Source organism: Lissotriton vulgaris, chromosome 4_1, assembly GCF_964263255.1.
Source record: "Lissotriton vulgaris chromosome 4_1, aLisVul1.2, whole genome shotgun sequence".
Taxonomy (NCBI): Eukaryota; Metazoa; Chordata; class Amphibia; order Caudata; family Salamandridae; genus Lissotriton; species Lissotriton vulgaris.
In genome coordinates, this window is record NC_141691.1 from 928149543 (window position 1) to 928172378 (window position 22836).

General features: G+C 42.0%; 1 protein-coding gene across 1 annotated transcript in view; it reads left to right on the forward strand.

Moving 5' to 3' along the window:
• Positions 1 to 22836, forward strand: part of LPCAT1 (lysophosphatidylcholine acyltransferase 1) — a 550146-nt gene that overhangs the window by 305308 nt on the left and 222002 nt on the right. The window contains exon 5 of the mRNA XM_086965209.1: positions 13923 to 13983. Coding sequence (XP_086821335.1) covers positions 13923 to 13983 — 61 coding nt within the window. The remainder of the gene's footprint in view (positions 1 to 13922; positions 13984 to 22836) is intronic.

The window sequence follows — 22836 nt, forward strand, 5'->3', positions numbered from 1 at the left end:
ATTTTCATATAGTCAGCATGCTTAAAAGTGCACACAGTCATTTTCATCAAGGACTGTACCAGGAGATAAATATATATATTAAAAAAATGGGGGGACAACGACAATCCCTGAGGTACCCGGCATGTCAGGGAAGTTGAACCGACAAGGTACAATCTTTAAAAAAAGACACAGACCATTTAAGCTCCCTTGCTTGGATGCCCGCAGCAGTGACACAACTTACCAGAAGTTCATGGCGTACCACGACAAAGGCCGCAGATAGATCATGAAGCACAAGTGAGTGGGTAGTGCCCTTGCCAGCCTCTTCCCTCAATTCATCCAACACAGTCAGGATTACTGTCTCAGTCGAGTGAGATGAGCGAAGGCCTGCCTGCTGGGGATCAAGGAAGCAGGATTGGTCAAGGAAAGAACAGAGGCAGTTGGCAACATGAGCTTCCAACACTTTGGCCTATAAATGGAATCAATGGAATGGGTTGGTAGTTACTCAAAATAAAAGGGTCCGCACCAGTTTTCTCTAGGAGTGGGACCACAGTTGCTTTCTTAAATGCACTGGGAACGAGACCATGTGTCAACGAACCATTGAGCAAGGATAAAGCAGGATCAGGAAGAGCAGAGAATGCTTATTTTAAAACTTGAGGCGGGAAGCTATCAGAGGGAGAGCCAGATTCTACCTTACAAAAAAAGTTCCTTTCTAATAATGGGTAATCCTGTCATAAAATAGGGATTCCTATCCATAACTGGTAGGTTCCCAGAAAGGGAGCTGTAAGGGATGCTAGCTTTAGTGTCAATAATATTATCAATAAAAAAGGAATTAAGAGCATCACAAAAAGATTGAGTAGGGGGTATGTTTTCTGCCACTCTTTTAAGATGAGATCATTCCGAGACCATTGCAAATATGTCTTTAGCTATGTTGATTGATTTCGAAGTATTTTGTAGAAAAATCAGTAGCCTTAGCTTGTAAAATTGAGTTTTTGTATTGCTTGAGTTGAACCTGATAGATACATCTTTTATCTGGAGAGCAGTTTTTTTTCCCAATTACGTTTAGTACACTGTAGGGCTAGGTTTGCAAGTTTAAGATCATCCAAAAAACCATTTCTGAGCATCATGGTGCCTGGCCAAACTAACTTTCCTAAGAGGAGCATAACAGTTGCTGGCACCTGCTAGCCCTGCAGTAATGGCACCATATGTCAGACCCTGGCTTTCCCTTTTTCAGCATATAATTTTCGTGTGCGTTAGTCCAGTTGATTCCATTGAAATGAACTTGTGCTACAAATCTAACAATGCATTTAGCTCTTACAAATTTCCGGGGACTGCAATATGGTGTTGATGGGAACATGAGTGTGCTGTTAATATTAATGGACGGGCTACTCTGCACTTAACAAGCAGAGACGTGCCTCACCAGTCCTCTGCTGGCACATTGCCTGACTGGAAGCTCTCTGGGAACGGAGTTCGAGATTGCATGCCGACCACAGCGACCAGTCGTACAGGCGGGTCACTGCACACTGAAGGTAATTTGAATTGACTGATGGCAGTAGTTTGTTTTCACAATGAGCTTTTCTGTTACTGACCAAATCTTTTGGCTTGCCTCTGTATAAATGACTTTGTAATCCGGATGAGCTTCTTGAAAATGCCAGGCTGCCGCCCACTCAATGACTGAAGCCATTTCAAATGTTTGGCAATGACTTTTCCTATTTTTTATGCATTTTTTTAATGTCTGGCTTAAGATAGCTTCAGCTGTTTGCCAGAACTCATGTAATCCCATAAAGAGAGATTTAAAAGCGTATATGAGAAAGGGCCTGTGACTCCGTCTAACGTTTATGTTCATTCAAGCATTTGATTGGTTAGCAATTCTGTTATTCGATCAATAAAGTAGTTCCGTTGCTTCTTCATATTGAGCTAATTGATCATCCTTTGCGTTATTTCACTCCTTACATTTCTAATAGTTCTGTTGCAACGCATGGGCAATGACGTTTCTAAATAGTGCAATGGAATTGTATTAATATACCTTTTTCTCTGACTTAATGAAAATAAACCACATGTGCTTATAATAAATTGCTGCCACCCTCAATAAAAACAGAGTTTCAAACTGGCAGGGCCAGGAGCAGCATAACTTGATGGAGGCAGTGGACATAATGGAAATGTGCTGCATTATATAGTTCCATAGCACTTAAACCTGATGAAATGGCAGTGTCATTGAGTTTCTAGTTTCTTAGATTATGCATAGGGCTCCCGGTTTTCCGTTTTTACGGATATTTACATATAAATACAGACGGAAATCTATATTTCCTTTGTCTGTATTTATATTTAGAAACGGCAAAACACGGGCAAATGTTGCCGCGCTGCCGCTGCCTGAATTCATTTTAATCCCTTCCAATCAGTCTTTTGGCGCCCTCGTGTGGACAAATTGGCACAGGGTCTTTCAAGGATAGCCTTTCACCTGAGCCAATCCTCGTCGGAAGCAAGCCTACGGTCTCACCCTCACAACTTTTTCCCTTTATATGGGGGCTCACAGTCATCATGTGGGTGAGGGGGAGGTGGGGGCTGTTGTTTATTTTAAAATGTGCTGAATGCCACAGGGGGCCTTAGTTTATCGAGGTGGTGGAGGGAAAGGAAAGGGCCCGCCGTCGCGCCATTCCACGATTGATGGCCTACTTAGCATGAGGTTAACAGGCTGGAGGGGGGCGTGATAGGGGTCAGACCTACAGCTGTTCGCCTTTGAAAATCGAGTGAATTACTAGTTCTGTCCTCCAGCCTGTTAGCCTCCTGCTAAGTAGGCCATCAATCGAGGAATGGCGCGAAAGTGGGCCCTTTCCCTCCACCACTGCGATAAACTAAGGCACCCTGTAGCATTCAGCACACACATAACAAAAAGACGGCTGGGCTGACAGTCAACACTCACCGGGTAAGTATTTCCCTCTAATATCTTTCGTGCTCGTAGGTTAATACAAAGATCACATGAAGATGTTCATGCTTTTATTTTAATATGGATCCCTTCTTTTAAGTGAACGGGGAATCGCGCGATTAGAACGTAATTGTCGTTTTCATGCTGGAGTGTGTCACATACCGGCCCCCTAATAGAGCCGCATTTAAACAATTTTATTTTATTGGAATAGCTGCCAAGGTTTCTGATTGCTATGTGTGACATTTTCATAACCATACCTAGCCCCACAGCCAGCTGCACAGATCGCACCACCAGTAGGTTGGCAGTGACACAGAGCTACACTAGAGCTTAGCTGATAACTTAGTGACGTTGCTGCCAGCCTGACACTGTCAGTCACAATGCTGAACCGGCCCAAAAAGAGTTTAGTACGGCTGTATGTGGGATCCGTGGCTCGGAGTCAATGCAGGCAGCTGAAATACTGCAGTGACTCATCACTTCGGCTCACCCATAAATAAGTATACCGCGGTTCACCGCTTTCCCCCCTGCCTCGGATGCAGAGATCACACCACAGCAGGGCAGGCTCGATGTTACAGAGAGCTATCCAATGCTGCTCTGCTAAGGGACGCTGCTGGCAGGCTCCTGTCAAGTACTGTGTGTGAACTTCTGTTCAATATTGACATCGCTACAACTGCTAATGTAAAACCTGGTACAATTGCCAAATAAATGTAGCAGGGACAGATTAATTATACACACTTCAGGGGGGCACTGTGACGCCCACTTACTTGACGAGGCTCTGCAGCAATTCCGTTACGTGCCGCCTCCTGGACTGAACACCTCCTGCTGCGAACGCGCCGCGGCCTTTCATCTAACACCGTCTTCTCAGTCAGACACTGTGACCTGGACATTCCTTCAAGGCCTCCCCCCCCACCCCCGTCCCAGGGTGACAGAAACGGAAGCTGTTGAGCTTGCATTGAAAAGAGCTGGCCATGAAGCCCTGTGGCTGGCAAATACAATGCAAGTCCGCTCCTTCCGTGGCCTGCCCTCCGCCCAGAGTGCCAATGCCACAAGAAAGCAAGAGCTAATGAAGGGAATCAACAGTACCTACCCTCTCACCACAGGCTACAGGTGGAGTCCTCTGCCTCAATTTGTGTTTGCCACCCGGCACTCTCGCCTACTGTTCTCTATACTGTGTTTTACTGCTTGTCACACTGAAGAGATGAACAACAAGCCCAGATGTTGTATTTGGGTTTTAGAGATGGGTTTAGGATGGCCTACTTAGCATGAGGTAACAAACTGGGGGGGAGGGGGTGGGATAGAGGTCAGACTGACTCAAGAGCCATGATGATTCTGTCCCCCACCTGCCTTAACACAGCTACGGCCTCGCCCTCATAACTTTTTCTCTGTATTTGGGGGCTCACCTGACTCTATTTCTTCTTTCCCTGCCCACATGTGCTTGTACTACAATGGCAGTTTTCAAATGAATGTATTGGGTTGACCCTTTCGCGCCCTGGCGCAGGTGTGCATTGTCAATTTAAATAAATGTGGAAAAATACTAGCTGTAGCTTCATCTTTTGCTTGTGGCAAAAATAAATGTGGATAAATACAGAAAAAAATGTCCCAAAAATAAATATGGATAAATACAGACGGAAATGGCAAAAAAATAGATACCATAAAACCGGGAGCCCTAATTATGCATCATCTAAAATATGAGTGACAGGTGAAACCCCTTGGCTTGTAAAGAGCCATCTCCCTACTGTACTATTTAATTGTACAAACAAAGAACGTGCATCTGTTGTATACTCACTGAAAGAAATCTTTTTACTGTCTTTTAATCAGTATGTCAATAATTATTAGTGCCACTTTTATAACATTTATTAAATCGAACTTTCTGTGCTAATTTAGTGCCTTATTACTATTTATTATTTATTTTGTTACCTGAACTATGCCAGTGTCTGTGTGTTGCCTGGGTGTTTTACTTTCCATAAATTAATTGCCCTGACCCAGGAACTTTATCCTCATCAGGGGGTGCTTGTTTTCCACATATTTTAAAGAGCATGCCATCAATTAATTTGGCTATGACTTTATAACCAGTCGCTGACTAGCTTAGGTGCGGAAATCACTTTCACAATCCACGTTCGACAGAGTGGCCAGGAGAATCTCTGACACCATTGGCTCTTTGCACGACCTGCTCCTCTGCTCACATATCTGTTATGATAGTAAACAAATTTAGAATTTTTCACTACCTCGGAAATAAGATGCACATTCATGTTTCATTCAGTTTCAGATCAAAACACCCATTTCACTTTTTTATGCGTTTCCTTGACTGGCTAAATGAACTTCCCCTTGCACTTCTAGTTTGATAAAGGACTGGCTGGTTCCGCCAGGTCTTTGAACTTTCACTGTCTTGGCTTGGAGAAAATACCAATTTTAAATAAACAACAAACCCTTCCACTTCTTCCTGTTTTCCTTTTACAGATCTTAGCAAAGAACAGCTGGTCTGCTTTATTTGAGTATGCTCCGATCCGTCCTGCCTTCTCTTTAGAATGAGTGTGACTCAAATGTTTCTTAAAGTCGGTCATACAAGTGATTTACAAAATCAAGAGACAGTGCTGTGAATGAAAATGGTACACACCGTTTATTCCAACATAACAAAGGGATACACAATTAAAGCACAAGAATGTATTCACAAATAGTTACTTGAACAGCTCACACAATAAATGGAATTGCCTCATAATGCATTTTTAACAGGCGGTATTGGCATATATTTACAAGAATTCTTTTTTTATACAGGGCATATTAGTTTCGTTTTTTCTATGTGCGGTGATTAATAGGCTTGACTGTTATCCAAGGATGAGAGGCATTGCTGGCTCTGCCGGAATTTGAGTTCATAACATGCAGATCACACTCCGTTGTTTGAATCAACACCTACATTACCAAACACCTTTTCCATTTAGTTGAACTTAATGAAACTCCTTGTACCCGTATTAGAAGACTGACAGCCTGACTCTCCCCCGTCCCCAAGGCGTTTCAATCTTTAACTTGCATGATACACCTTGATCTCTGTAGCATCTCCCAGAGCTATCTTGCTGAATTCATGACAGTCCCAGAGGCTTTGCCTCTTTTAATAGTGACTGACTGACTACTAATTTGAAATTCAAAGAGCTGGATATTGGTAGGTTGTAGTTAACAGCTTTGTCATGTGTGAGTATAAATTGCACAACCCACACAGCAAACGCTCAACAAAGAACAGCAGGAAATCTTTGCATCTCTAGTGGCCGCACTGCAACGAAAGTAGACATGTTCCTCAATGGACCATAAACTGCATTGGAAACAATCCATAATTTCATTCTCCAAAAACAAAATTGCTTTTCATCACTATTGAAAAAGTAAAAGGGTCCAGTTCGATACCAAGTTCTGAAGGTTTCTCTGGATGCCAGCAGTGAGTTTTTAACTCGCAAAGCGATTTAAACTTCCAAGCTTGTTCTTCACAAGTAGTATAAGTAACACCCAGATTCAGAGATTTTGGATGTGCAGAAAGTAGAAAAGATAAGTCAAGATCTAAGAGTCTTGCACCACCTTTTTGACTACCTTTCGTAGTGGTAACCCTAATGCATTCCCTTGTCTGGCAGTCGGACACATGCAGCACTGGTTTTGTAGCGCAACCGTGAGCAATACATTTGATGATGTGGCGAGTAAACATATTAGACATGTTTGTACTAATGACTCAGTGGACTGATGCATCCATTGCAGAAATCTGTGCTTGACCTGATGGTCTCAGTTTCAAATCCTGGTGGGTCCACGCAGCCTTTCATCCTTCAGAGGTTGATAAAATGAGTATTATAGAGTTCGGCAATTGTAAACCTGTTATTAAGCCTCAACATGCCTCAAGGGTCGAACCTGCTGTTTACATGGTTTGTAATGCAATGTCTTTCGCAATAGGACATAACTCTTAATTCTTGGATGAGCCTCTGAAAAAAAGCTTGGTTCATGGGGGGAGTACACGAATGCTAACATACTACAAATGTATGCATGCACACACGACGAGAACACACATTCACCACAACCACTTGCACACACCATTAAACAAACATCTATAGAGACTCTGTTAGATAAAGCAGGAATGTTGCTTTGATGTAGAACTTACATAAGAATCCGAACAGCTTTATCTAACATATTGAAAAAGAATACTCTTTTGCTGTTTTTGGCAAGTCCTGGAATTTAAAACTGCCTCGAAATAAAAGCAAACAGAGGCCCCAAGTGTATGCCGCAATCCTTGCTAGAAATGTAAAAAATAAACTTGTCAAACAGTATTAACCAGTTCTGTGAGATGCACATGTTACACTGGATATCTCATTAGCAGTATTTGGGGTTAGTAATGTAGAATCCCAAAAAAGAAAGTATTTTTAGTTGTAGTTGCAACTATGGCCATCAATTAGAAGGCACTCAAAAGGCAGAAGTTACTTAATAAGTAGAAACTCAATATTTCCAAAAAAAAGAGTTACTTTTGAGCTTTGAAGTTTATCCGTTCTGTTCTCCAGTAACTCATCTAGCCCAAGATGCTGATTTCGCCGAAGGGGAGGGCTGCCATCTCTTAGAAGATGGCTTTCTTTAATTCTTATACCTCGTAAAAAATACCCCATATGTGATCCTGGAATCACTTTTTTAGGAGACCCTTGTTATGGGAGAGTGGTTAAGCTATGGGGAACAGCACTTATCTCCACTAATTATATGACTGCAGCGGAACCTGCAAGCTGCCGCCTACAGACAAAAATGCAGGTTGCTCAAAGCTACTGCACTGCACAACCGGAAAAGGAAAATAATCAAGGACCTTCCCTTGTGGATGGGCACTTTATTAAAAGATAGGAATAAATTGAAAGGGTTCAAAATATAGGACTTCATAGGCATCTTCAAAGTAGATGATATAGGGAAGCAGAAAAACATCAAACTAGCTGCAGATGGAGTATGACTTGGCCCCATCAAAGAAGTATAAATATATGCAAACATACTGTGTTTTGACCACGTATCCCATTCTGACAGATCAGCTGCCATGGGGGATGTAGGGCCATTCAAGAATACTGGGGTAGGATAGCCCTTGATCTCGCAGCAAAAGTAGGGTCGGACACCATAATATGTGCAGTTAGGCATGCTCAACGAGGTGGATCTCACCAGAGCTAAATTAACCCTATGTTCCTCTGGACTCACGGTATCTAAAGAGACATTTCTGCTGACTGGGGAAACAAGATGTGGTCAAGACGACGTACATGGCACATGGCAATAGACAAATGAATAGAGGCAGACAAGATTATATATGAAAACAAGAGATGTCCGTGGACATTTCAGAAAATATGGGGCCTGTAGATTAACTCCTTTAGGCTGGGCAAAATGACGGGCGGGAATGGTACATAGTACGATCACAGGGGCAAGAGACTATGGAGATGAAAGATCTGCTTGGAGTGATTATGAGAGTGCAATGGACTGAATGCCTGTAGAAATAAAGGACTGAAAAATGTCCTTACTAGTTGTATCTGCCTCTCAATATATATATATATATATATATATATATATATATATATATATATATATATATATATATATATATATATACGTTAGTCTATAGCTTCGAAAAGAAACACACTAGATTATGCCTCAGTAATGCTTCATGATGAAATAAATGTAGAACATATGTCTTGGTATTATTCACCGTACGACATTAGAGCGTATGCACAAATCTGAAATGATATATACTGAGCAACACCTCACACTGTTGAAGTAGTATTGGTTTGAGTATTTTCACTGGACAAAAAAAAATAGTTTATAAAAAAATAGAGCCTGGAATCCGCAAACTGCATGAACAGATAAAGTAAGAATGTGGACTATGCTTTCAAATTGTTTTGAGGGAATGTTTGAGATTGAGTGACAATACACTATGTCAAGTGTTCCCACTACTCTGAAGCAGTGCACATGAGTAGTAAACAAGTACTCGTGCTTCTGGATCCTGAGAAGCGGATCTTTGTATTAAGGCAGCAAGTCTCATCAAGGAGGGCTGCCCCCACCTTTCCTGCAGGCATACCTTCTGCCATAGCTGCTTCTGAGGAGGCCCAGGCATCTTTTGAGAAACAGCCTTTAGCATGATGATGGAATCACGCTGTCCCTTTACAGTGCCAGCATTAGAATGAACATGTCATACACACGCATTTGTTTAGCACGCAAGAGATTACAACAACTTGCTTTAGGAGGGCTCATTGATGGAGAGGTGTTGAATTTAAAATCCAACACCTTCCCTACTGTTGTGCAGACTGGATTTGGTTTAGTTAATGAAAGTAATTTAAAGTCCAGCGTCCCCTCTAGGGTAAATCGTTGTAACGACTTGCGTGGAAAAGAAACATGTTGTTATGACAGGCTCGTACTAATGATGGTGTCAAATAGGTATTTTTTCTAAACGCATGTGTAATTCTCTCATACATTTTCCATCTGCTTCTGTAGGTGATTCCCAAAACATGTCAAAACCCCTTCTTAGTCTTCACCGTTTTCCTGTTTCGGCGACTGTGACGGCTCAGTAACTCAAGCATTCGTGTAGACGTCCTTTTTTTGATCGATTATTGTTAAATACGAAGCACTTGTGACAGCTTTAATTTGCCAACTTTATTGTAAGTCCCCCAGTAGGTTGTGTGAAGGAGAAGCAGGCATCTTCTACAGGCTCAGCCACGCTTCCTAAAATTCATAGTTATTTACCCTGTGGTAATATTTAATTGTAAAATGTTACATTGCCATGTCTTATTACTTTAAAAACAGACCTGTTGATATTTCCAATGTTTGCCTTTCTCTTTAACAGAGTGCTCTGCATAGTCGAATACTATTACTGTTAGGCTCCTGTAGTATTATGAGCATTGTTGCAATAATGCACTTTCCGTATATTGGAAACATGCCAACGCTTTGCTAAACAAGTAGTTCTGTGGGAGAGGAAGAATTATTATTTACTGCAAAAGCCATAATGGCGGGAATGCTTTCTCCTGCATAGCTTTCAGGTGGCTAGCCTCTAACCCGTTGCTCTGTGATTCTGAAAGATGTGTGCAGACTCTTGGCAGGAGCAAAACTTATTGGTGGCAGCTAGGCACTGTGGGTTATGAGCCATGTGAGGGCAGGGTGGTTTAGTGTGAAGCTGTCATGGCCTCCAGGAGATGGTTTGAAAATTCAGATGGTTGGCGACCAAGGTGTCAACCTGTTAAAAGAAGTACAAGTTGTTTCTTGGTTGTGATAGTGTGCTGTATCATTGCCGTTGAAGTGCATTCGATACAGTGGAATTTTCCTATATGGTGAAATTAAACAATAATGCTTTTCTCTTAGTGTGGGTCTCTTATCTTTAAGGTAGACCATTTGAAAAAAGGAAGCAGCAGCTTGTATGCTTCTAATTGCTAGCTTTTCTGGGAAAATAGTTGTGTTTCCTTCATAATTCTCAGCATTTTGTCCCTCACAGTACAAGATTAGCCCAATTTAGTGTAGCAGCCGTCACCATAGCCTCAGCTGCAAACCAAAATTGGCCCAGGTTAGTATAGCAACCATCCCCATAGCCTTGACTGCAACGAAACTCCTTCTGCCTCTTCGGCATTTGAACAAACAGAAAACAATCCAAAACAGTAGATTAACCAGAGAACAGACCTTCACTGTTGTCATTATTGTGTGGCTTACACACATTTTCAGGGGAAGCAAACAAACGTACTAGTTTTTAATGTAGATCTGCTGAACCAATTCTCAAAAAACTATTTGAAATTTACTTCTGTATGGCCAGATATACAAACCTATTTTACAGCCACAAATACTCTGATTCACAAAGTAGGAGTGTTTGTGATGGTAAAATAGTTGTTTTCTTATGTACGAAACCCATTTTAGAAGTTGATAAACTTATACAACTCCTGGAATGGGTTTCCAAATGGTTACTGATTTGCAATTTGAAAAGGGCATATTCAGGCCTCCCTTCCAAATTACAAATCAATATTCTCTATATATAAATGGTTTGTAGTCGGAATTCTGGTTGCAAGCCATTTGAGTTACCGACTACCAAGTTGGGCCTGTAATACATTTGGCCTTTGCGAATTAGGGGACCCAGCCACCTCTCACAGAAATGTTTTAATAAGACTTTTCCCCACCAGAAAGCAGCCTCATTTCCATTGAATAAATTAAGCTGCGTAAAATATATTATTATAAAACTATCAGAGACATGATGGTCTTCTCACAATTGAAGGCCACCATCCCTGTGTTTGTAGCCAATTGTAGTGAGTTGAAATTGTGACCTGCTTATATAATATTCTTCATGCAGGTTTGATTTAGACCCGTTAGGATCCTGTATTTTGTGAACTGACCAATTAAAATATAGATTGGCTCACATAAAATAATACTGGTTGCAAAACATCTAATTCCCAATTGCGGCAACTTGGTTAGTAAATCTGGCCCTAGGTTTGTTCTTACTTTTAGAATTGTCTGATCATTTTAGAATTTCCAATGATTTACAGGAGGTTTTTTGGGAAATGCAACGGTCATAATTTCCCTGAACATAATTTGTGAAATCGATTGTTACGGAAGATAAAGCATGTATAGTTTCTCATGCTAAAATCTCTCCACAAGTGCCAAAATATATTTGTTTATCTAGAAACTCCTTTCTCTGCACCCCGGGCAATTGTGAGGTGTATCTCAGCCTGATGCCATCCTGGAAATTGATTTACTTGTTCCCTTGGTCAGAGTAAGTCTCCAACCAATTTGTCATGTTGCAAAACATATACAGGGTATGTCATTCCCCGCCCAGTATAGCACATTTACTCCCACATAATGTCCTAGTCTGCCTCCGTATTCCCATCATTGAGGCATTCATTGTGTTCAGCTATTATGAAGTTCTTGATTACCCTTGTCTCTTTATCTGAATGAGAGAGATCTTCTGTTTCCTGAAGAATTGAGTTATCCGCAGATTGCTCTAAAAAGAATTCAGTTAAGTTCCAAAAGCTCTTTACACACAGACTGAACCCATAGGAAATTGTATTTTTAGCACTGATGTGGGAAAGGAGGCGAGATCATCGACTGAGCATTCATGATATCATGGACCAAACTTTGCTGACTCCGATCCATCCCATAATCAGTGCACAGTGTTTGCAGTCACTGATGTTATAGCAACACAACCATTTGATGTAAGACCCATGTCTCCAGTAGGAGTTGTATCAATTTAGTGCATGTGAAGGTGATCCCTGCTTATTGCTCATTACAAAATCTGGTGTCTGCTTCCTATACATGGTGATAGGTGCCGTTTTCAACAACTCCTTCACAGCAAACCACATAACAGGGATCCTAAAACAAGTTTCAATTACATTGCTGCATACATAATATGTTGAACCTATGGATCAAACCAGCTATCATCCTATTTCTGAGGCCACAGTTCTTGAAAACATCTTTAAGAATGTGGTGAAGTCACAAATAACCCACCACCTTAAAGGACACCTTTTGCTGGCAGATAGGCCTTGCTGAGGCACATAAACTGCACTTTAGGATGTCTCAAAAGTGCACAGATGCCAATGCCCCTGACCCAGGTGGGAGACTCCCAGTGTTTTAAGCCAAAAATGGCTTTATTTTGTCTGTCTCCCGTCTGAAACTGCCTTTGCTTCTATAGAAATCAATGGAAGAAATACATTCTCCCAATTATTTTTTTAAATTTAAATCTCTCACCTTCCTCTTCCAAAATGTTGGCATGTATGAAACTGCTACGTTGATTGGCAGGTAGCATGGTTCAGTTGCCTTACTGGTATTATTGGCCCATTTTTCTGCATTTGATGGCGTAAGCCACAGCTGGACAGACTGGCCAAAGGAGCAGAGGAAATGGACCTTATACTCCATCGGTGTCCCCCTTTTTAGTTGAAATTACTTAATCCAGCCAATCTAGAGAGTAGATGGCCCCTCACTCCTTGAAGGTCTGTAGTGACCTGCTGAGCTTTCCACAAGCTATACACGGCCTACAGCCGGCTCAGAACTAAAGAAGGGACACTACTTACCCTTAGTTAGGAAAGTGAAAGTGCAGGCGGTTCTTGCTCTTTTCTTATGTATCTTTTGAAGCCCAAGCCAATGATAAAACACTGTAGCTGCCACATTTATTTGCATTCCTCCTTTACCTGAATAACATTCAGGCAACTATTGAACAGATTCTTCTCTTTCTATTGACGCTTTATCAAATCCCGGGTCTTATTTAGAGTTCTGGAGCATATGCGTAAAATTTGTACAGTTGAAACTGTAGCAGCACTGTCAGAACCAGTACTATTTACTGGCATAGTAGTTTTTAGATCTGCTCAGGCAAGCCTTACTTGTGCCTGGCTGAAGGATGGAGTTCTACAAGTTGTAGAACCGCTTTCACAGAATGATTCCCCAGTTTTAAAAACATGGATTTGGAATTTGAAGCACTTTAATAATAGACTATAAATTAATCTATGCCCAGTTTGATTTTCTGAGATTGGACCCTTGTGATTCAATGTTTTTTTAAATGCTCTATAGTTGCACTGCCTTCTACATTCATATATGCATGAGTATTTTACCAAACAAAAGTGTGGCAAGCAATTTGCATCCCAGTACCAATTGCACATGGCAAAAGGGTTTACCCACCTAACACAAATGTAAGACATTTGTAACCTGTGTTGCAAAATACTGAGGCAGCCAAAATTAAAACTGCTGTATTTATTGTGTCTCTTGAAGTTGTGCAATCAAGGTTATATTTTGGCAACCCTCTTGTCAAGTTCTGAAATAAAATAATGTGATTTTAGACTTGTGAATTAAAACACCTCCCACATAAGGCTGTTTTTTCTGCATCTTGCTCAAGCTCGAGACACTGGTGTGAACTGCATCAGTGTAAAAGTTCCATGTTTGTTGTGCATCACTGAAGAATTAGTATTGCTGTGGAACCGAATATGTATTAATGGATGCAAATAACAAATCTGTACGTGTTGTAATTTTGCTGCAAGGCACTTTGACAGTACAGCCAAATCTATCCATTTACCAAATGCTCTGTTTTCCCTTTAAGGTAATGATATTCCCAGAAGGAACGTGTACCAACAGATCCTGCCTCATCACTTTCAAACCTGGTAGGAATTTAACTCTTTTGCATTTTTTTGTTGGATCCTGGCTTGCCTATGAACTAAAAAGTTCCAGAATCTATTATGACACCTACTAGACCAAGACATTGATTAATGTTATGTTAGTGATTGTAAGTTCTTGATCATCCAATATCTCCTCTGCTGCTTGATCATCTTTATAATATTTTGTATCCTCATATTTAAATTTTTCATGAAAGTAAGGTCTCATTGACCTGTATTTCTTACTTCTTTAAGATTTCCTCTTTCTTCCTGTTGCTTGCATAATCATTTTTTCCAGTGTGAACAGTGATTTGTAATCTAGGCCCCTCATCTGACCACAATCCTTTCTCCCATGTCATTATTGTCCAGGAAATAAAGCTGTTCTGTTGGTCTTGTCTGGGCTGCAGAACGCACTCCATGTTTTCATTACTGTAATTATAGCTAAGATGGGTTTCAGTTCTCCATGTTGGTTTTTTTCTAAGTAAGAAAAACTGTGTTTAAACAGTTACAAAGTCCGCTCCAGTTTTTTAAGTATTTTATTTCATATGAAAATAGTTGTTTTATCAATAATATGTTTTAAACTGCACAAAGATTTTCATCCTCAACTACATTCTATGAATTTTCCTTGCATTGTTAAGGCATTTGAGGCCTGATGTCATAAAAGGGGAGTAATCCCAAACATGTAAAGAGACCCAATCCTAAATAGACCACATAACTTCATGCTAACCGATATTTTTTCAGCACGAGCCGTTCTACTGGAATATTGGATGGATGAAAATTTCCTTTTATGATCTATTCGCAGCACTAAGGATTGATGAGTGTTCCTAAACATTGTAGGGGACATCCCACAGGAGCATCAGTAGGAGTACAGCAGATCAGTGTGTTGTTTTTTTTCATCATAGTTGCATCTCATACATAGCAGGCAATATAATACCCAACGGCAAGAGATCAAAGAGGTACATGTCACTTATAGCTTATTACTTGTGCGCCCCTTTCTCTCCCTGAGGCTCACTCATTACTCTTTCCCTGCCTCAACTGTTGTCCGTGGTGGGATGCCTTACATTACAGAAATGCTTGTTATCGGGAGGGAGTTCCAGGTCTTGGCGGCCAGGTAGGAGAAGGACCTTCCTCCCGTAGTCGCTCTTCGGATGCGGGGGACGGCGGCGAGGGCGTGGTTGGCTGATCGGAGGTGGCGTTTGGGTGCGTAGAAGTTGGTCCGGCTGTTGAGGTAGCTCGGGCCCTGGTCGTGTAGGGCTTTGTGTGCGTGGGTGAGGAGGCGGAAGGTGATTCTCTTGTTGACGGGGAGCCAGTGAAGGTCTCTCAGATGTCCGGTGATGTGGCTGGTTCGTGGGATGTCGAGGATGAGTCTGGCTGAGGCGTTCTGGATCCGCTGGAGTCTCTTCTGGAGCTTGGCGGTGGTACCGGCGTAGAGGGCGTTGCCGTAGTCCAGTCGGCTGGTGACGAGGGCCTGGGTGACGGTCTTCCTGGTCTCGGTGGGGATCCATCGGAAAATCTTCCGTAGCATGCGTAGGATGTTGAAGCACGCCGAGGAGACGTTGTTGACTTGTCTGGTCATGGAGAGGGAGGAGTCCAGGATGAAGCCCAGGTTGCGTGCATGGTCTGTCGGTTTGGGTGCGGTGCCCAGGGCGGGAGGCCACCAGGAGTCGTCCCAGGCGGAGGGGGAAGAGCCCAGGATGAGGACCTCCGTCTTGTCCGAGTTCAGCTTCAGGCGGCTGGTCGTCATCCACTCGGCTACCTCTCTCATCCCCTCGTGCAGGTTGGCTCTGGCGGAGGCGGGGTCGTTGGTCAGGGAGAGGATCAGCTGGGTGTCGTCGGCGTAGGAGATTATGCTGAGGTTGTGTTTGCGTACGATGGCCGCGAGGGGGCTCATGTGCTGGATGTGTGTTAAAACAATAATAAAACATTTTTTCGCACATTTTGGTACCAGTTTCTAAGTAAGTTGTGGACATGTTTCGCTGCATACAAGAATTTCTGCAGAATCATCAGGCTCAAAAGAACTTAATAGGACCCAGCTTTACTTATATGTATAGTGGTCCAAACTTTATGCCAAATAGATTTTTTATTTTGACTGAATATCAGTAGTAGTAGTACAAAGCTTTATTTCGATATAGAAATATCTTAAAAGCACATAACAATAAAAATAAAATTCATGTTATTAATAAAACACTTAATAAATAGTTAAAAAGACGAGTTAAAACAGTATTAAACCATTTACAGCTTTGAGTTAAATGAAAAAAGAAAAACAAGGGATTGCCTAGGAAAGAATTCATCACATAGCTTTAAATCTGATCACCCTGCCCGGCTAAGAAATTTGGCTACCCCACACGCCAGTACTGTATTAGGGTTAGATTGTAAAATTCTTAGTGCTGGGGCATAGCCTCTGGTCTCAAGTAGGCGACAGACAGGTTTTAGCCATTTGGATCTGGGCTTATTGTAGGCACTGCAGACAAAAAAAACATGTGGGATAGTTTCCAGTTCAGTGCTGCAGTGTGGACAGGTGGCAAGCGTCTGGTAGGGGGGTTTCCATTTAGAGGTGCGTTCACGGACTGGTAGGGTTCCCATTCTAAACTGAACATATAAGGCCCTATCTTTGAATATCAAACAATGTCCTGTGACTAAAAAGAACGGCATAACTACACTGTGCATGGAATAGTGTTTATATGGTATCCCTTTGCTAAAAGATCATTAGATCCTAACTTGTAATACTCACCCACAAATGCCAAAGCACTGCACTTTGATTGAAAATAAGGTATGCAGATATAGGCAAAAAGAACCAGAATTGTTTCGGGGTTTGCCACCTCATAGGGAATACAAAACATTTTCAAGGTTTGTCACTAAAAGGGACACATAAATATGATCTAGTTAAACGGGAGAAACAAGGAACAACACTAATTATTTCACTTTCCCAAATCCTTGAAAAAACACCCTGCCTTAGCAGTTAAAACCACAGGCCTTAAAAAAGCAATCACTAAATGTTACCAGAATATGATGAAAGGGTATGGTGTGAAAATAATCCCCAAAGAGGGAACAATTATTGCCACACCAAATCCAAATCCTCTGTCCACAAGTTGGCTTAGTTGTGTCTGGTGAGCAGCTTTTTTTTGTTATAATTGTGTCTATACGCTCCCATGATGATGACCTCTGCGGCTATCTTCCACACCTTTGCCCCAAAATCGTGATCCTCATCATACAAGTAATAAAAATGGATGTGGTACCCAAAAGGCTGATGAAAGGCTGAAAAGTACAACCCCCCCCAAATTGTAGTAAACTGTGGTTATGTCTAGGAAACCAGCCTTGGTAAATCCAATAAATCTCATATTTGGGGCATCTTTGCTTTGCCAATGGCTTTTGCCGATGCTGTACAGCAAAAGGAAAAGGCACAGTGACATGACTTTTGCGACCACTTCACTTTGTAGGTGTGACTCATGTGCGCGCCTACATAATAACGCGGTGTCGACTTTTTTTGTTTTATTTAGCGATCCCGGATGGAGCAGTTAATACTGTTCCAAAGAACGTTTTTATGTCTTTGTTTTTTTAATCTTCGAACTAAGTAGAACAAGGGCATAGGGAGAAGCACATTGAGGAGAGAGAGCTACATGTAGAGTAGAGGGATGAGATACATGGGGGCAATTGAGAGTAGCACAAGTGGGGAGGAGAAGCAAAGCAGTGAGAGATGGCAGCGCGGGGAAGACAAGTACACAGTCGGGGGGAGCAGGACAGACCAGGGGCAAAGAAGCAGGCAGGTGAGCTAGAGGAATACGAGAAGCAGCCAGGTGAGACAGAGCAACAGTGAAAATGGAGGGAGATAAGCACCAGGCGAAATAGAGGGCATTCCAGAGTGTGGTCAGAGTAGTACATGAAGGAGAGAGCTGAAAAAAGCATGCACTCACATAGAGTGTTTAAACAAAAAGAAAATAACTGCTAAAAGTCAGCAGTGGAAGGAGAACAGGAAGCCAATCATATAAGGTAAAGAGGCTATGCTCCGGGGAGGGCAAACATAAGATTTACAAGCTGCTCCATGGAAAGCCATTGAATAAGAAGTAAGCATATGAGCGTTGATAAAACCAACCAGAGCGAAGCAAATAGGTGTGCTACAATCCCAGGTAAGCTCTTGGTAGCCCTACAATAGGTATTTTGCAACCAGACCTCTGCCCCAGCACAAAACATTAATTTGTATATCAATGTGTAGCACAGATGCACTTTGTTAGGTTTCTATATATTAAAAATGATTTTTATTTATTAGGAACCGTTAGTTACCTGTAATGGAATAAGACAGAGTAGAAATATATTGAGTGAAGTGTGTAAACTAATACTCATATCTCTTTATAGTATATCCTAGGTCGTTACAATTACAAATGGGAGAAAGCACCATATTTAACGGTCACTATAATGCGTAAATTGTTCTATGAACTTCTACAGAAATGTCAGGCAGTCAACATAGGGATAGCAACAAATCTGCTACTTTTGTTTTAAATAGTTCTTATAAAAGTTTGTTCTGTCTTGTGTTCTGTGTATCTAGAGTCTGTTGTCTGAGGTCATGTAGAATACTGGCATGACATGGTTTCATAGGCCATTTGTAAGACCATAGAAGGGTTAGGGCTGAGCTGATATCGAAATGCTTCTTTGGGGAGGGGGTGTTACTACTACTTTTTACTTTAGTAAATCTACTTCTATGTGTGTACAATGGTAATGGTAATCATTTTACAAAGTGAATAAAACTTTGAACATTTAAAAACTTTTGGATACACTTGCTTTTTTAGCACATAGGAGTGCTCAGGTTATCCACCTTACGCCTGTACGGTCTTTTGCGTTCTATATCTCATGCCCCTCTTGGACAGTAGGGGCTTCCTCCTGATCACCCTAAAAGACTGAACTTTCTATGATTACCCATTAGAGTATCTTATTTATCCTTGGAGTGCAGCGGACTTCTGTGCCTCATTGTTAATCTTGGGTTTTGCCAGTTGTTGTGAGGCTTGTAATTTTGCAGTTACCATCATTATTATAAATAAGCATTTTAATGGTTTTATTCTAAAACAAACCAACAATACATTTCCCCATAGACCAATTTCTCACTCATATCTTCCATGTTGTCAATATTAGAAGGGCAATACAAACACAAGCGGTATAAAAGATTCCTAATTGTCAGTAATATCATACTTCATCATCCGTATTTCTATCGTTCTCCACTTGAATGTTCACACCATTGTCTCCAGGTTTGTGCATGTATGTTAAGGTAACCTCATGCGTTGCACACAATTTCATCTGTTCTGGCACAGGCGTCCATTCCCCTTGTCCCTTCCCCCAGTGTGGGAGCAGTCCCCGAGCACAAGTGTTGGCTCTTTCTCTTTTGGCCATCAAAAAGCCCATGCCGACCAGCTTTCTAATGCAGCACAGTCCTCCCCATACAGCCACAGGTCCCAGGATTTTCATTTTGGGGTCTGTGCTTAATGTTCTACACAGTACATGTGCCACTTTTCTTTCCAGTAGTGAATTATAACAGGACATTGCCAAATCACATGAAAGTAAGTGTCCTTGGAGTCCTTACATCTTAAGTATTGAGGGTCTTGTGCATGTCCTATATTCTGTCATGTGTTCCAAATCAAAGAACGGTAAGAGCGAGGTATGGTGTGGTGCCCTCTACGTTAGTCACTTGTTCTGATAGAAAGAGCGGGATATGAAGGAGGGAGCACCCGGGCATGTGATGCGCTTTTACAGTTATAACCAAAGAGAAGAGGATCAAAGCACAAGCTCCCGCACTAATCTAAATGTCCCCTACAGTTCCTGAGCAACAGAACAAAGGTGCTGATAGCCTGAGACACAATCCCCTATGTCCCATGAAGATTAGAAGAAAAAGATCCCATTATCTCTTCAAGTTAAATGCACAAAATTATGGCTCCGCACCCTTCTAAAAAATCAAAATTACATGTATTTCTAAATGATAATCCTTGTGCATTATTCTTTACAAATTTGAAGATCCACATCCATTTTTCTTATTTAATGAAATAGCTATTTCATTAAATAAGAAAATTGAATAAAGATCAAGTTTTAAACTTCAAGAGCCTGTGACTGACTTCACTTTGGGAAAAATGGATGTGGATCTTCAAATTTGTAAAAAATAATGCATAAGGATTATCACCTAGAAATACATGTAAATGTGATTTATTAGAAGGGTGCGGAGCCATCATGTTATGCGCTTTTACAGTTAGTTGGGCTCTGTTGAGAGTGAGTGATTGTTCATGGCCTACTATTGTAAAGAGGAAGGGTCATTGTGGCCCACTGTGGTGATCTGTAGAAGCAGTCTTTAAAGCACTGTGCTCAAACGGAGTGCAGGGATCAGGGCTATTTCAGTGTGTCTGTGTGTGTCAGAGGAGGCGAGCACAAAGCAGTGAGTACTGTGTCACCCAAGGCCAGGCTGTACAGAAAAGCTTTATTTTGGTTACCTGTTGGTGTGGCCAAAATTCTCTTCATTTAACACAACGTTTCTCTATTGTTGACTGGAATGATGAAGTGTTCTGCTTTGTTACCTCATCGACTGATGTGAGGTTGAGAAATAAACAATGAAGTATTACTCATTTGCTGGGGATCCCAAACACTTTGGAGAGCCTATATATTTCTCATCCAGTTCTAGAAAGACCTTTCCTTGTTGTCTTTTCATTATATTGAAATAGAGAGAGAACAGGCCTTGCCTTTAGTCAGTAGTCTACTGAAGCAATTTGTGTACTTTGAGCCGTGGCCAACCAGACAGCACAGCTGTCTCATTTGCTAAAGACATATTTGGGACTTTCAGAAAGTTGACCTAGGAATGCATTCCACCCGTTGAATACCATTGGCGTTGTGGTTTGTTACTCACATGTTTTGGCTTTCTATTTGTTTGCTTTATTTGAGTTAGGCTCTCTAGGTTCAGTTCATCCCTCCTGTTATGTAAATTGTGTTTACCGTATTCTTCCACAAACCCTCTTTCTGTAAATAGGCCTTTAAATCTTGTTCATATCTTGTCACATTTGCTGTGCATTCAAAGACGGCGGTCAAATGTCAGGCACGGTTTTCCAAGAGCGATTGCTTACTTTTCTTACTCTGACTTCCAAGCAATAGGATTTATGTGACAAACTTGCTGGATGCTGTTGTTTGGCTAGAGGTTTTTTCTAGCATACAACATTTGAATTAACTGTATAAGTATTTCAGAATATATCAGAATTAGGAACACAATGAAGCACATTTTTGGTTATTTCAGAAGTGTGTTGGAAACAAATATTTTAATATGATCAAAACAAATCATTACACTAGTTGATGCAATTTCCACACATTTTCGTTTGTGCAGTGTATATTTTTATTAGTAAAACTGTATGTCTGTACAAATGAAATGATCATTTCAATAAAAAATGTATTGTCTGTAATGGCAGTGCGCTACCACACCATCCATACTCTGCTCTGCTCCACTCCACTGTACTCTGCATCGCTCCACTCCACACCACTGCATTCTACTCTGCACCACTCCACTTCACACCAGTGCACCACTCCACTCTACACCACTCTACTGTATGCCACTATGCAACTTCATGCTTCACCACTGTATTCTACCCTGTACCACTCTACTCTATACCAAAGCACTCCTTGCCACTCTACAACACTGCACTCTACACCACTCCAGTCTAGGCCACACCAATCTACTCTGCAGAACTCCAAAATACAGCAATGCACTCTGCAACACTGCACTCTATGGCTATCCTCCTGCACTCTACGCTAATCCACTGTACACCACTCTCATCTACTCTGCACCACTGCACTCTACACCACTTTGCTCTATACCAGTACACTCTATGCCATTCTGCGCAACTGCACTCTACCCTCCACCTCTCCACGCCACTTCACTCTACTCTGAAACCATCTACTCTATGACACTGCTCTCTAGCTACTCCATGCCACTCCACGCCATTTCACTGTGCGCCACTCTACTCTTAACCACTGCACTCTACGCCAATGCACTCTACACAACTACACCCTGTCACTGCACTCTATGCCACGCACTGTACTCTGCATTACTGCAGTCTACACCACTGCCCTCTATGCCACTCTACTCCACTCTACACCTCTGCACACTGACACTCTACTCTGCAACACTGTGCTCTCCTACACTGAATTCTACACCACTCTACCCTGCTCTACTCCACTCTAGGCTACTCTATGCCACTGCACTCTACAGCACTATAGTCTACTCTGCATCACTCTAAGCTATTCTATTCTTCACCACTCTACGCCACTGCACTCTGTCATTTGACTCTACTCTGCAATCTATCCCACTGCCCTCTGCATTACTCAACTCTGTGCCATTGCACTCTGCACCACTCTATGCCACTCCACTTTGCGCCACTCCACTTTGCGCCACTCCACTTTGCGCCACTCCACTTTGCGCCACTCCACTTTGCGCCACTCCACTTTGCGCCACTCCACTTTGCGCCACTCCACTTTGCGCCACTCCACTTTGCGCCACTCCACTTTGCGCCACTCCACTCTGCGCCACTCCACTCTGCGCCACTCCACTCTGCGCCACTCCACTCTGTGCCACTCCACTCAACTCTGCCCCGCTCCACTCTACTAGGCAACTCTATTTCACACCACTGCATTCTACGACACTGCATTGTATGCTGCTGAATTTGGTGCTAGTGCACTCTACGCCACTGTACTCTGCAGCACTCTATGCCAATGCACTCTACGTCACTCCACACTGTTCCACTCCAATGCATGACACTCTCTGCCGCTCCACTCTAGGCCATTCTACTCTACGACACTCCACGCCATCCTCTATGCCACTAACGTTTAGCCATGATGAACAGCAGCCACACT